This window comes from Geotrypetes seraphini, chromosome 1, assembly GCF_902459505.1.
Source record: "Geotrypetes seraphini chromosome 1, aGeoSer1.1, whole genome shotgun sequence".
In the NCBI taxonomy this organism is placed as follows: domain Eukaryota; kingdom Metazoa; phylum Chordata; class Amphibia; order Gymnophiona; family Dermophiidae; genus Geotrypetes; species Geotrypetes seraphini.
In genome coordinates this window covers 418,069,789-418,084,909 of record NC_047084.1, presented here as the reverse complement: position 1 = coordinate 418,084,909, position 15,121 = coordinate 418,069,789, and the positions used below count along the sequence as shown (strand labels likewise).

Genomic DNA, 15,121 nt, shown 5'->3' with positions numbered 1-15,121 from the left:
GAAAAAAAACCTCCATTCATATATTCCTCTAGTAAATAAATACTAACAAATGCATAGAGGGGCATAATAAAAAGAAACGTCTAAGTCCATTTTGGACTTAAGTTGCCCGAAGTCGGACAAAAGTCAGACATGGGAAAAGGTCCATTTTCGAAAAATACGTCCAACATATATTTTTTTTTTCAGAAAATCATCTAACTGTACATCCAGCCATCTGATTGTCCAGACCGCTAAGTCGTCCATCTTTATACCCCATTTTCATCCATAAATTTGTCCAAGTCACAAATGCCTAGAAAAGTGATGGACTGGACACCCAGACATGGCACCAGAGTAGTGGGGTACCTTATAGGGCACTGCTGCAAACTTCACAAAAAGTGTCCCACATAAACATCTCAATACATCTCCCTTATAGGTCATGGTGAGCCCCCCCAAAAAAAAACACCCCCAGAATCTACTAGACCTACATATCTACCACCCCAATAGCCCTTATGGCTGCAGGAGCCACTTATGTGGCAGTACAATAGGGCTTGGAGGGTTTTGGGGGGTGCACATTTTTCACCATGAATGCAGTGATTAGAGTGGCTTATGGGCATGGGTCCTCCTCTCCATGGTTCACTAAACCACCCCCAATACTACTTAAGCCACCTCTATGCAGCTCTACTAGGCTTTCCTATGCCAGGCTGCCAGGTGCTGATATTTTTGAGGCAGATATGTAAAGTTGTTATTACGATTTTTAAGGGGGGGGCAGTGATCACTGGGGCAGTGTGTGGGGGTCTATACTTTGTGTCTGCAGTGCTTATCTTGTCACTTTGGATACCTTCTTGTGACTTAGACCTGGTTTTAGATGGGTTAAGTTGCAACGTCCAGGTTCCATCTAGGAAGGCAGTGTTGTAAAACTTTTGGTTATACATGCATTATGACTAAGTCTAGGATGGCCCACGGCTCACCCAAATCCCGCCCTCGACACTCCTCTTGACACGCTCCTTTTAGCTCTTGTCGTTTAGCAGCACTGTGAAGGCCTAGGTCATTTTTAAATACATCTAAAACCTAGTTTGATTATTGGCACTTAGACGACTTGTCTTTTAGATTGTCCAAGTGCTAATTTAGGCCGGTTTTTAGACATTTTTCTGTTTTGATTATGAGCCCATTAGTTACTATATAATTTACCCATCAAAGTGAAAATGGGAATCAACAAATAATTCTACATTTTTTGCTGTATCACCTGCGTTACGGAAAGACTAACGGACCTGACACGGGTCGTGTTTTGGCTGGCAAACCTTTCTCAAGGGTCCTAAGGTATAAAGGTAAAAACAAAAACCAAAATCAAAGTAAAAATAAAGATGAGATATGAGTGTGAACAAAAGTTTGTGTTGGAGTAGTGGCATATTTGTTGCCATGGCTGTGAATATCATGTGAAACGTGTACTGTAAGACTTGAGAAATATATATAATATAATGAAGGTGAGACTACCTATGCATTAGAGATATCATTTAAATCGTGATGTAAAAACAAAGACTGAATTAAGGCTCTTTAGAGGATGGTTGGCAAACCAGTTTAAGAAAGGTGAAGACGTAAACACCTGGGAAGTGAACAAAGTGTTCTGCTAATGCAGAATAAAAGTGATATCTAACAGCATAACAGTCGTAAATAAAATGTGGAGTTGAATTTCCAATAGTCACAGGCATGGCACAAAATTTGTCACTACTCCAACACAAACTTTTTGTTCACACTCGTATCTCATCTTTATTTTTACTTTGATTTTGTTTTTACCTTTATACCTTAGGACCTTTGAGAGAGGCTTGCCAGCCGAAACACGGCCCATTAGTCTTCAATATATTTGAAGTGGACATATTCCTACCACACTGTTTGAAGATACCTTGAAGAAATAAAGGAAAGTCAAGAACATTGTGTTTCTCCACAGCCTGTTTTTTCTGGATTGCTCCTTCTTCTGTGGAACATTGGGTCCTCTTGTTTTGCACCTGCATTTTGGAATTCTTTACCACTGGATTTATGCCTGGAACAATTGTTTCCTACTTTTTGAACTATGTTGAAAAACTCATTTATTTAACCAGGCCTTTACTGACTATTGAATCTGGTAGCTTGCACAGATGAGAAGAATACATATGCTAGGGCTAGAGTTTGTATGGATATGAATGGATCTGGCCTTTTATATGACTGGTGTGTTCTTGTCTATTTTTAAAATGACATTCCTTTTTCTATTTTATATGTTTTTATTAGGATTGTAAACCGTCGTGCTTTGCAGGACAAAGATTTATCAACATGGTTTATACTAGTGTTTTATGAAGATGTGTAGGTAACTATAAGGGCAATTATATAACTATGTGCTCACAGATATGCCACATGTGTGCATACAATTTAGAGTGTACCAACACTTGAGAATATAAGTCCATCTAGCCTAGTATCCTATTTCCAAGAGTGGCCAATTCAGGTCAGAAGAACCCCAGCAGAAACCTAAATAGTAGCTAGAGAATGACGCGGGGAAAATTTTGTCCCTGTCCACGCCCTGTCCCTGCAAGCTCCATCCCCATCCCTGCGAGCTCAGTCTCTGTCCTGTTTCTGGCTCAAGATGGGTTTTGGTAAATCCTTTGTTAACTAGGTAACACAGCTTAATAAATAGAACAAATCATGTATAAAAATGCATAGGAGAGCAATTGTTACAGATGTGTCTGTCTGTTGAGCCATGTGTCCATAGGTGTGGCCAGAGTAGCATGTGTTTCAGTAGGAGCTATTGGCGTGCAACAGTTGAACAGCCAATGGGGGTTTCTAGCCCTAACTCACTGCCGATGTCGCCTGGATTTGTGTGACAATAGTGCAAGAGCTGGCAGAGGTTCCCACCCACTGAACCAGCTGAAGATGAAATTGGAAGATCCGGTGGAGGTTTCAACCCTTTCTTCCCTATGGGAAAAGGTGCAACCCGAATCTCCATCAGCCCAACTGAAAGAGCATCCAAATGAGAGATTGCAAGGGAGACGAACAGGAAGAAGGAGAGAGGGAAGGCATTGAGTGGCAAAGAGAAAAAGTAGTGATAGGGGCTTATTTCCCTCAGATCATGCTCCATACCCACACTAAGTTCCCCTTTCCACCTAGAATCACTTTTGCGGGGGGTATGCCGGATCGCGGGGGGGGGGGGAGTATGGAGCAGCGCCTGTGGCCTCGAGGGGGGAACAGAGCAGTGCCGGTAGCCTCGAGGGGGGAGAGAACGTATCAAGCGAGTTTCCATTCATTCCTATGGGGAAACTCGCTTTGATATACGAGCAATTTGGTTTACGAGCATAATTCTGGAACAAATTATGCTCGTAAACTAAGATTCCACTGTAGTTGCTTTTAGTTATAGAACTTGAAAGTGACTCCTTTGATTCTTCACCATATTGGCCTTTTAACCTCATGTTTCTTACCACTCTGTACAGAATCTGTCCATTCATAGTTCCATGAGTTGTATAGATTTATAGGATTATGAGCTCTGACACAATAGGGTGGAAAACATCTTTGGGCAAAACATCTCGGAATTTAAATATCAACCTGTGTAAACATATAGCTCATGTTTCAGCTCCTAAACCGATTGGTGTTGATGTTATTGATGGTAGGACGTAGGGGACACACCACAAGCCAACTAATGACAGCATTGCAAGAAAACATTTTTAAAACTTCTGGACTGGATGCTTTTATTTCATTTATCACAAGATCAGCTCAAATCAGTCTATACAATTTAAAAATTCATGCTCATAGTACCAGCTGTGGGGTACAAAATACCATCCCACGTGAAAAGTATTCACGTGCTGAGTGGTTATTCCTTCTTGATACTGCCTTCAGCTGTTATGCCATACAAGATATGTCACTGCACTTGCTAGGCTGTTTAAGCATAGTGACCTTACACAACTTCAATAAAATCAGTAAAAATATGGGCTGATTTCTGAATATGTTTGACTAAGATTGAATAGGATATCACAGATGAAAATGTTTTTCAATAATACATGTTTTTTTTCCTCCTTTAGTTCCAAGTCAACCACTAAACTTCAAAGCAGAACCTGAATCCGAAAAAAGTATATTACTTTCTTGGACTCCCCCACGCTCTGAAACAATATCAAATTATGAGCTGGTTTACAAAGATGGAGATTTTGGTAATGAGGTAAATTAAAAGTGCTGCATAAAAGCTAATGTATTTTTGTGCTGACATATGAAGGACTGTGGTTTAGATGACCTTTAGACCTGTATGAACCTCCTGTTTGATTTGTGATAGAGAGCAGACAATCTGGTGGCAATGTCTTATGTTTGTATCCCTGGTTTAATGCATAAAGTGGTCCTTTTATTAAGCTGCATTAGAAGCTTGTGTGCCTAATGCAGCTTAAAATGGTGGACTGCAGGACGCACTCAGGCCCAAATTCTTTATATGTTGCTTAAAAAATCTGCACTAAGCGCAATTCTATAAAAGTTAGGTGCACTGTATAGAATCACACTTAGCGCCACCTATGTGTCACTAGGCATTCTAAGTTTTAGGTGCACACTATGTATGCCAGGGTTTTCTTGGCCTAAATGTGTGCACTTAAGTTATGCGCATGACAATGCCTAAGTGAAAAACAGGTGCCTAACCTGAAAACATGGCCACAATTCACCCTGACTATATACACATTTAGGTCAGCACCTATAACCGCAATTAGGTTTGCACACGTTGTGCACCTAATGTTCAATTCACTTCAATTAATGTCAATTATGAGGCGCTAATTGCAAATTATTGGCGCTGATTTGGCCTATTATAGAAACAGAGAAACATGATGACAGATAAAGGCCAAATGGCCCATCCAGTCTGCCCATCCACAGCATCCACTCACCCCTATTCTCCCTAAGAGATCCTATGCCTGCCCCATGCTTTCTTGAATACAGACACAGTCTTTGTCTCTACCATCTCTACTGGAAGAGTATTCAACGCATCTACCACCCTTTCTGTAAAAAAAAGTATTTCCTTATATTACTCCTGAGCCTATCATCTTTTAACCTTATTCTATTCCCTCTCGTTCTGGAGTTTCCTTTCAATTGAAAAAGACTAGTCTCATGTGTATTTATGCCACATAGGTATTTACACAGTGACTCAAAAAATAATACTGCCAAAGATACTAAATAGAAACCACATAAAGCAGTAAAAAGTCTAATGAACTCACAGAGCAACCTACACTGTCTAGAGCACCAAATATATAGTCCAAAAAGGAAATAATATAATGAAATGTACTATAATAAGTGAAGGAGAGGGTCCTCAGTGTGAAGGATAAGTGAAAGGAGAAGTTCTCCAGTGCTTTATACACACTGGTGAAGATATAATAACCTCTACCTGCACACCATCACTGGACCCCTCCGGTGTGCCCAAAATAATCACAAATAGTGAAGGACTAATCAAGTAATAAAATAATCACAACAGTGAGGTGCTCAAAAAAGAAGACAGAGTAGAGCACTCAGGGAGTTCCCCAGCCGACTCCTAGATGAAAAAAGGCAACTTAGCTTGCAAACATGATCCGGCAAGTTGGAATCAACAATGAAGCAAAGAAACCGCCGCCAATCAGGATTCTACCAAGCCCGGTTTCGGTGACACTAGGTCCCTTCCTCAGGAATCTGTTAGGCAAGATGGACGGCAATCATCAGGCCATGAGCGGCACCAGCACAAGTCAGTCATGGAAAAGGAGGAGCTCCCTGGGGAACTCCCTGAACGCCCTACTCTGTCTTCTTTTTTCAGCACCTCACTGTTGTGATTATTGTATTACTTGATTAGTCCTTCACTGTTTGTGATTATTTTGGGCACACCAGAGAGGTCCAGTGATGGTGTGCAGGTGGAGGTTATTATATCTTCACCAGTATGTGTAAAGTGCTGGAGAACTTCTCCTTTCGCTTATCCTTCACACTGAGGACCCTCTCCTTCACTTATTATAGTACATTTCATTATATTATTTCCTTTTTGGACTATATATTTGGTGCTCTAGACAGTGTAGGTTGCTCTATGAGTTCATTAGACTTTTTACTGCTTTACATAGGTATTTAAACATTTCTATAATATTTCTCCTCTCCCGCCGTTCCTCCAAAGTATATATATTGAGATTTTTAAGTCTGTCTCTGTACACCTTACATTATAGACCATCAACCATTTATGTTGCCTTCATCTGTTTATATCTTTTTGAAGGTGCAGTCTCCAGAATTGTACATAATATTCTAAATGAGGTCTCACCAGAGTCTTATACAGAAGCATCAATATTTCTTTTCTCTTATTGGATATTCTTCTCCCTTTGCACCCAAGCATCCTTCCAACTTCGACCTTCACCTTTTCAACCTGTTTGGACACCTTAAGACCATCATAACATAACAATCTGCTTCTGTACCATGACGCTCTAGGCAGTTTACAAAAGCAAAGCAATTGGATGAGATGTCCTAGTTACCTAGATACTTAGTAAACAAATACGTATTCAAGTGTCTCCTGAATTCTTGATAGGTGCCAGAAATTGTGATCAAGAGATTTAGGTCTTTATCCCAAGATGCTGCCTGATAGGATAAAAGATGGTGGTAGTATCTTTTGAAATGACACCCTCTAACGGCAGCCAGTGCAATTCATGAAAAAAGAAGTAATATGATCATACTTTTTAAACTTGAAAATAAGTTGGACTGCTGCGTTTTGAATAATGCACAATCTATGCAAATTTTGCTGTGTAGCTGTCAAATAAACAATATTGCAGTAATCCAATTGACTCAGGACCAAAGACTGAACTAACAGTCTGAACGATGAGGTATCAAAGTATGCTCTGATAATAAGCAGTGAAAACCTTTTCTTATAAGAGTATCTTCCTAGTTCCTCATGGTCAGACACTGATTCAAAATTACACCTAAGATCTTAATAGTCGAGTGAATTGGGTAGATTGTCTTATTTATAGTCAGAAATATTTCAATGCAATTTTGACGTGGAGAGGCAAAGAAAAATTTTGTTATTTTTCTGAATCTAGTTTCAATCTAAATTTGGTCATCTATTGTTCCTTTAACTTACTATCACGCCCAAGTTCCGCTCTTCTTTCATTCACAAAAGTTCTTCAGCCCCTAAACTGTTGTTAGGTGCCTATATCAGCTAATGGCAACATTAGTGCATGGACATTAATACCAAAAAATTGATATTTATTTTTTTGTGGCTGTGGTAAAAGTGACCTTAACATATGTGAAAAACCAACCTAAGGGCACACTAATGCTTCTTTTTATTGCAGCTTAGTAAAAGGATCCTATAGTTTTTAAGGCATATCTTGTATTTCTACATGACTATGATTATGTAGTCACTTCAGACTGGGACACTGCCATTATAATATTCTCAGGATGGACATGACTATAGTTAATTTTAACTGTTAAATTAAGCAGAAATTTCAACCAAATCTAGCTGGCTTTGAAAGAGAATTTGGAACTTGAAAGATGGTGCCATCAGAGGCAGAAGCAATTGAGCATCACTCTTGACTTCAGAAGCGAATAGTGGGTAGGGAGGTCAGAGGAATGTCTGGGAGGTAAAGAAGATAAACTGCCTTTCTGTGAGTATAATCAAAGTGACTTATGTATACTATATGCAGTGAACAGAATTATTTTTTTAATAAAAGCTTTATATTTGTTGAAGAAAAATGAATAACACCAGCAAATACAAACAAGACTGATTAAAAGTATAGAAAAGTAGAACCTGTAGAGAATAATACTACTAAAACCCAGTCAATAATATAGGCAATAGAAGCGAACCCCACAGTAAACCTGCCAACCCCCCTCCCCCCCGGACAGATCCCATAACCCAAACCACAAACTAGTAAATGGACTCTTATCTCAAAAATAAAAAGCAAAGGGGCAAAAAAGCATCCTCCAACACAACACTCCTCTCCAACCCTACTATGGGACCCTATAAGGAGTTCACCCGGAAGCTGCACCAAATAGAGGCATACCCATGCTGTTTACCATGCTGCAAGGCTGTAAGTTGGTAAAGAAGCTGCCAGTGCTGCAAGCATTTTTCTACTAACTTCCAATTAAGGGGCACCACCCGATTCCAGGAGGAGGCCAATACCAACTGGGTGGCAGTGAAAGCCAGCTTGCAAAACAGGGATTCTCCGCATTCAAGATCCAATTGATGCCAAAATAGAAGGGCATGGCGCCAATCCATTGGGATCAGCTTATGCAGAATCCGAGATATATGAGTAAAAACCTCAGCCCTGAAGTCCCGCACCCTCCCACACGACCACATATGGAGATACGTATCCACCTCCACACACCCACTCCAGCATAAACCCATCCCACCCCCTCGCCACCTAGCCAAAGCCTGAGGGGTGTAGTACCACCTTAAAAGGACCTTATACCCATTTTCAACCAATAAGGCCACTATACTCGCAGAGGACACCTCCTTCCAAATAACCTCCCAAGTTTCCTGAGGTATAGCGGACTCCCAGTCCCCCTCCCAGGCTTTCCTTTAAGGTAGCATAGCATCTCCCCGAACATTAAGGCACCTATACAGAGCCGACAAAGCACCCTTCTGAAGCACCAGGCCCAGTAACAGCTCAAAGGGTACTTTCCTCCACTCAGGTCCCCCACAATCCCCGAGGTCTGTAAATAATGAAGAACTTGTAAATAGGGGAAGAGATCTCGAGAAGGCAGACCATAATGAGTCTGAAGCTCTCCAAAGGATCGTACTCGGTGCAAAGCCAGATCCCACAACTGTCCCACACATACCAATCCCTGGGTCTCCCAACGCACAAACAGCCCCTCTCCTCTACCAGGCACAAAATCAGGATTATGCCACAACAGGTTATACCACGAGTGACGCCTATCCAACAACAGCCCCCTCCAAACCATTTTCCAACCTTCAAAGAAGTGTCCACCGAGGACAAACCGCCCTCCACCCACACCAGTCCAGCAACCAGGGACGATATAGCAACGGAACCCCATTCATCAAGTCCTGCTCAATCACCACCCAAGGTTTCGGATCCTGTGTCTGCCACTCCAGAAGAGCTCGCAATTGAGCAGCCTGATAGTACACTGCCAGATCCCTATCTTTCCAACCCAAATAGAGAACCTTCCGACTCACACATGGCCTACGCCCTGCCCAGATAAAGCAAAGAATGTTCCGTTTTATCCCTTCCACCGGAAGCACTTGGAACAAAAACAGAAGGCGAGGCAGAACCATCATTTTCACTATCTCCACCCTGCCTAACCAAGAAAAATATTGGCTCCCCCAGCTAGTCAAATCCAACTGAATGTGACAAAACAGTGGGGGGTAATTAAGGTCATAAACACTAGTGTCTGGTGGGCCAAAATAAACCCCAAAATATTGCAGAGAGTTCTTAACCCACCGAAACGAAAAGCGTCTCCAAAGACACTCCACCCTATCATTGGACAGATTTACATTAATCAGCTCAGATACCCCTACATTAACACAAAACCCTGACACCACCCCAAAAGCTTCCAACTCCTGCAGGATTGCCGGCAAGGAGACCTCCGGGTCTTCTACCGTAAAGAGGAGGTCATCAGCAAAGAGGGTCAGCCTATAATTATCCCCCCTGGTACAGAGACACCCCTAATATCTCTATTACCCCGCACCCGCTGCATCAAAGGCTCCACCGTCAACGTGAAAAGAAGGGGAGAGAGAGGGCACCCCTGGCGTGTACCCTGTGCCAAAGAAAAAGTGTCAGAATAACCCCCATTCACTTTAATCCATCCCACAGGACAGGAATACAAAATACAGATCCATTCCCGCATGCGCGGCCCAAGGCAAATAGATTCCAAAACTTGGAACAAAAAGGCCCAAGAGACCCTATCAAAGGCCTTTTCGGCATCATTGGACAAGTAAATTGCCTCCTGTGCCCTCCCCCGGGCCCTCTCTAACAAATTATAAACCCGCCGAATATTATCCCCCAAATGCCGACCAACCACAAACCCCGACTGATCAGGATGAATCAACCGGGGAATCCAACTCATCAAACGGTCCACCAAAATCCGCGTGAAAATCTTAGTATCTACCCTCAGCAAAGATATCGGACAATAGGAGGCACACTGCTTAGGATCTTTCCCCTATTTTGCCAATACAGTAACCCCTGCCAATCGCATGAAAAAGGGAAGCTTACTATCCCCTTCTAGAAAATTAAGGAACTGCAGGAGGGGAGGCAACAAGAAATCCTGAACGCGCTTATAATACCATACAGTAAAACCGTCCAGCCCAGGAGACTTGCTCACTTTTATGGACCGTAGAGCCCCCTCACCTCAATCACCGTAAGCGGGTGGTCCAACCGTCCCACATCCACCTCCGCAATCCAGGGCAACGACGCCAAAGCCAGATAGCTATCCCACTCCTGCTGAGACCCTTCCGCCTCCAGAGTGTAGAGTTGAGAGTAAAATTCCAAAAAACAAGCTCTAATATCATCCTCCCTCCTCAAAATCTCCCCAGAGGCCGCCCAAACAGAAAGAATATGATTGCGCGTTTGACGTACCTTCAAGCGATGTGCCACCAACCTGCTAGCCTTATTGGAGAACTCAAAATATTTCTGTTGCAAAAGTTGTAAATTAAAGCGTAAGCGCTCCAACTCCAAAGCCTGAAGGTCACTCCTGGCCTGCTGTAACCACTTTCCCACCTCCATATTCCAACGTTGATGCTTATGCATACCCTACAATCTCCCTAACCGATGTAACAGCACAGTAACCACCTCCCGACGCCGTTTCTGTCTGGATGAGGCCAAAGCAATCAAACGACCCCTCTGGGTAGCCTTCAACCCCTCCCATACATCCTCTGAAGAGACATCACACTCCGAATTCAAATCCAGATACTCACGAAGCTACCCCTCGATTTGAGCCACCACACCGGGATCATCCAAAAGACTATCATTAAAGCACCAATATTTCCGTCCCGAACAACCTCCCTCACCCGCAAGCTCTGTACCCAGACAGGTGCATGGTCCAACCAAGTAACCTGTTCAATCACTGCCATATCCACCCTTCGAAGCAGTCTGCGCTCCACAAAAATATAATCAATTCTGGAATAAGATGCATGCGTCTTGGAGAAGTGGGTATAATCCTGTACCAGCGGATGCAGCCAACGCCAACCATCTTCAACGTTTAACGAAGCAAGAGCCTCCCATAATAGCTTACGATCCCGCTGCCCATAGCAGCCGGCTCTCCCTGAATTATCCAGGTGAGGGTTTACAGTAAGGTTAAAGTCCCCACCAAGGATCAAAGATCCCCCCTTAAACTGCAGAATCCTGGACACTAACTCCTGAAAAAAGGTACCCTGTCCCTCATTAGGTGCATAGATGTTAACCAGAGAGTACAAGCTCCCCTCAATCAAAGCATCTACCATGATATACCTACCATTTGGGTCCCGGGCCACCCTATGAACCTCACAGTGCACCCCCTTACTGGTCAGGATCCCCACCCCACCCTTCTTAGAGTTGCCCACCCGAGAGGCCCAAAAGGACTGGGGAAACCTAGAGTCCCGGAAAAGGTGTTCATGATATTGCAACAGGTGTTTCTTGAACAAAATAAACTGCAGCCCGCAGTCGAATCAGCTCCCAGAAGAAGGCCCTCTGTTTATTAGGAAAGTTAAGACCCCTGATGTTAGAAGAGACCAACTTAAGCCCCACCACAGGAAAAATAAAACCCAGCAGCAATAGACCTCCATAGCAATGATCCATCCCTTCCCCCATCCCCCCACCCACCCCTCTCCATCCCTACACACCCCACTCTACCATCCCCCCTCCCCCACAGTGAGATCCACCAGACCTCTCACCAACATACAAGGAAGTAAACAGTCCCCATCGCCCATTACACAAATATCCAAAACTGAAGCAACAACCATCCCCACAGTCACACTCAGTGCACAAAGATCAAATATCCCCCCAACCATGTAGAAACATAGAAACATAGAAGATGACGGCAGAAAAGGGCTACAGCCCATCAAGTCTGCCCACTCTGCTTACCCACCCCCTGTCTATGCCCTAATGACCCAATTTCCTTATTTTGACCCTTGTAGGGATCCCACATGGGTATCCCATTTATTCTTAAAGTTTGGCACGCTGTCTGCCTCGATCACCTGCACTGGAAGCTTATTCCAATGATCAACCACTCTCTCTGTGAAGAAATACTTTCTGGTGTCGCCATGAAATTTTCTGGCCCTGAGTTTGAGCGGGTGCCCTCTTGTGGCCGAGGATCCCTTGAGAAAGAAAATATCATCTTCCACTTCGACACGTCCCGTGAAGTACTTAAATGTTTCGATCATGTCTCCCCTCTCCCTACGTTCCTCGAGAGTGTAGAGCTGCAATTTGTTCAGTCTCTCTTCATACGAGAGACCCTTGAGCCCCGAGATCATCCTGGTGGCCGTCCACTGAACCGATTCAATTCTGCGCACATCTTTACTGTAATGTGGCCTCGAGAATTGCACACAGTACTCCAGATGAGGTCTCACCATGGCCCTGTACAACGGCATTATGACTTCAGGCTTTCGGCTGACAAAACTTCTATTGATACAACCCAGTACCTTGCCTTAGATGAAGCCTTCTCCGCTTGATTGGCAGTTTTCATGTCTGCACTGATGATTACTCCTAAATCTCGTTCTGCTGAAGTCCTAGTTAAAGTTTCTCCGTTCAAGAAGTACGTCCTGCATGGATTTCCGCTTCCGAAGTGCATGACCTTACATTTCTTAGCATTGAAGCCTAGCTGTCAGGTTGAGGACCAACTTTCCAATGTAAGCAGGTCCTGCGCCATATAATTCTGTAAACTGCATTCACTTACTATATTACATAGTTTGGCGTCATCGGCGAATAGTGTTATTTTACCTTGAAGCCCTTGAGTCAGATCCCCTATGAATATGTTGAAAAGGAGTGGACCCAGGACCGAGCCCTGCGGCACTCCACTGGTCACCTCCGATGTTTTAGAGAGGGTACCATTAACCACCACCCTCTGAAGTCTGCCACTCAGCCAATCATTGACCCATGCAGTTAGTGTCTCTCCTAACCCCATCGATTCAATCTTGCTTAGCAGCCTGCGGTGTGGGACACTGTCAGAAGCTTTACTGAAGTCCAGGTACATGACGTCCAAAGACTCTCCCAAGTCCAACTTTCTTGTTACCCAGTCAAAGAAGCTGATGAGATTGGATTGGCAGGACCTACCCTTGGTGAATCCATGCTGACTGGGATCCCGAAGATTCCCTTCATTCAAGATCGTGTCCAATTTGCTTTTAATTAGTGTTTCCATGAGTTTGCACACTATTGATGTGAGACTCACCGGTCTATAATTCGCAGCCTCTGCCCTGCAACCCTTTTTATGCAGAGGAATGACATTAGCTAATTTCCAGTCCAGGGGAACTTTCCCCTTACTTAGGGAGAGATTGAATAGCTCACCTAACGGTTTCGCCAGGACATCGCTCAATTCTCTGAGCACTCTTGGGTGCAAATTGTCTGGTCCCATGGCTTTGTTCACCCTGAGTCTTGCCAGTTCACTGTAAACTTCACCTGGTGTGAACTCAAAATTCTGAAATGGGTCTTCTGTGCTTTGTGTTGTCTTCAACTGCGGACCATGTCCCGGTGCCTCACAGGTGAAGACTGAGCAGAAGTATTCATTCAGTAGTTCGGCTTTATCGGAATCTGCTTCCACGTAACTTCCATCCGGTCTTCTAAGGCGTACTATCCCGCCTGTGTTCCTTTTTCTGTCACTAATATACCTGAAGAAGGATTTGTCCCCCTTTTTAATGCTTTTTGCCAGAAAATCTTCCACTCGAAGTTTTGCCTCCCTAACTACCATTTTGACCGCTGTAGACCTGGTCCTATATTCTACCTTTGCCTCTCTTTTCTCTGTGCGCTTGTAGGAGAGAAACGCTTTTTTCTTCTCCTTAATGAGGTGCGAGATCTCCGTGGTGAACCATTGGGGTTTATTGTTTCTTTGTCGTTTATTTACTGATTTTATGAAGCGGCTAGTTGCTTCATGTATGGTTGATTTCAGAACCAAACAATCCCCCAACCCACACCTCACTCCCTCCAAACAGAAAACCAGATCACACCCTCACCCACTCAGTAACCCCAACCAATGTAATCCCCACCACTCCCCCTTCAACCCACAAACAAGGCCACAAAACCCCATAAACATAGGGAAAGGTCGACCCAACCCACCCCCCATAGACCCACACTCATACATCTAAAGTCACTAACAGAGTGTGAATCAGGTCCAGAATGTGCAGTGGAGGCACTCAATCATCAGTCAAGGAAGGTAATTGGAAGATTACGCTGCAGCTGAATAGGGGGGCCCCACCATGACCACATCGACCTCCTCGGGAACCACACTCCACTCTCTGCCAGCAGAAAGAAGCAGGACTCTGACCCACACTCGGAGCCCCCTCTCCGGCTCCGGGCCCGAATCATCCAGGACCTCAATCCCCTCCTTTTGCAGCAAATCACGGGCATCACAGACCGAGGTGACCGTAGTATGCACACCATTAATAGTAATAACCACCCCAAAGGGGTAAGTCCAGCGATATCTCAGGTTACTTCGTTGCAGGCAATGACCCTCCCAGGGTACCGTACCCATCTCCCGGGCTCTCCGCAAGACTTGTTCCTTAAGCACAAAGCTCTGAAGGCACAGCACAATATCCTTGGGCTGATCAGTAACTCAGGGACCCAATGGCCTGTGCGCTCTTTCAATCCCCGGTTCCAAGGTCTCATTCTGCAGCAACCAATGGAGCAATTTAAGCACAGTGGCCTGCACATCTTTATACTCTGGCCGATCGGGAAGGCCCCGCACCCGCAGGTTGTTAAGCCGGGTGTGGTTCTCCAAGTCCTCCATCTTGTCCAGAAAAAGCTGATATTCAGCTGAGACACCCTCCAGTTTTCATTGCACCCCCGTCACACTCTCCTCGCAGCTATTCAGGCGGGTCTCCACCACTTCCACAAAGTCCATATGGAGCTTCTGCACCACCTCCTGTACCTGTACCGCTACAGCCGAGATCTCCGACTTTACTTCCAGAATCCATTGCTACATATTAGCTTAGTCAGCGGGTCAGGACGTGGACGCTCCTGGGCTGGCTCAGCGATCATATCAGCCACTGCCTCAATGGCTCTCCCCAAGATCGCTGCGCCACTCCCGCTCG

The 15,121-nt window shown here is 44.2% G+C and overlaps 1 protein-coding gene across 12 annotated transcripts in view; it reads left to right on the top strand.

Annotated features, from left to right (window-relative positions):
- Positions 1-15,121, top strand: part of PTPRD (protein tyrosine phosphatase receptor type D) — a 1,247,124-nt gene that overhangs the window by 665,301 nt on the left and 566,702 nt on the right. For all 12 annotated transcript variants that reach the window (XM_033918844.1, XM_033918800.1, XM_033918751.1 and 9 more), the window contains one exon: positions 4,011-4,144. In XM_033918844.1, coding sequence (XP_033774735.1) covers positions 4,011-4,144 — 134 coding nt within the window. The remainder of the gene's footprint in view (positions 1-4,010; positions 4,145-15,121) is intronic.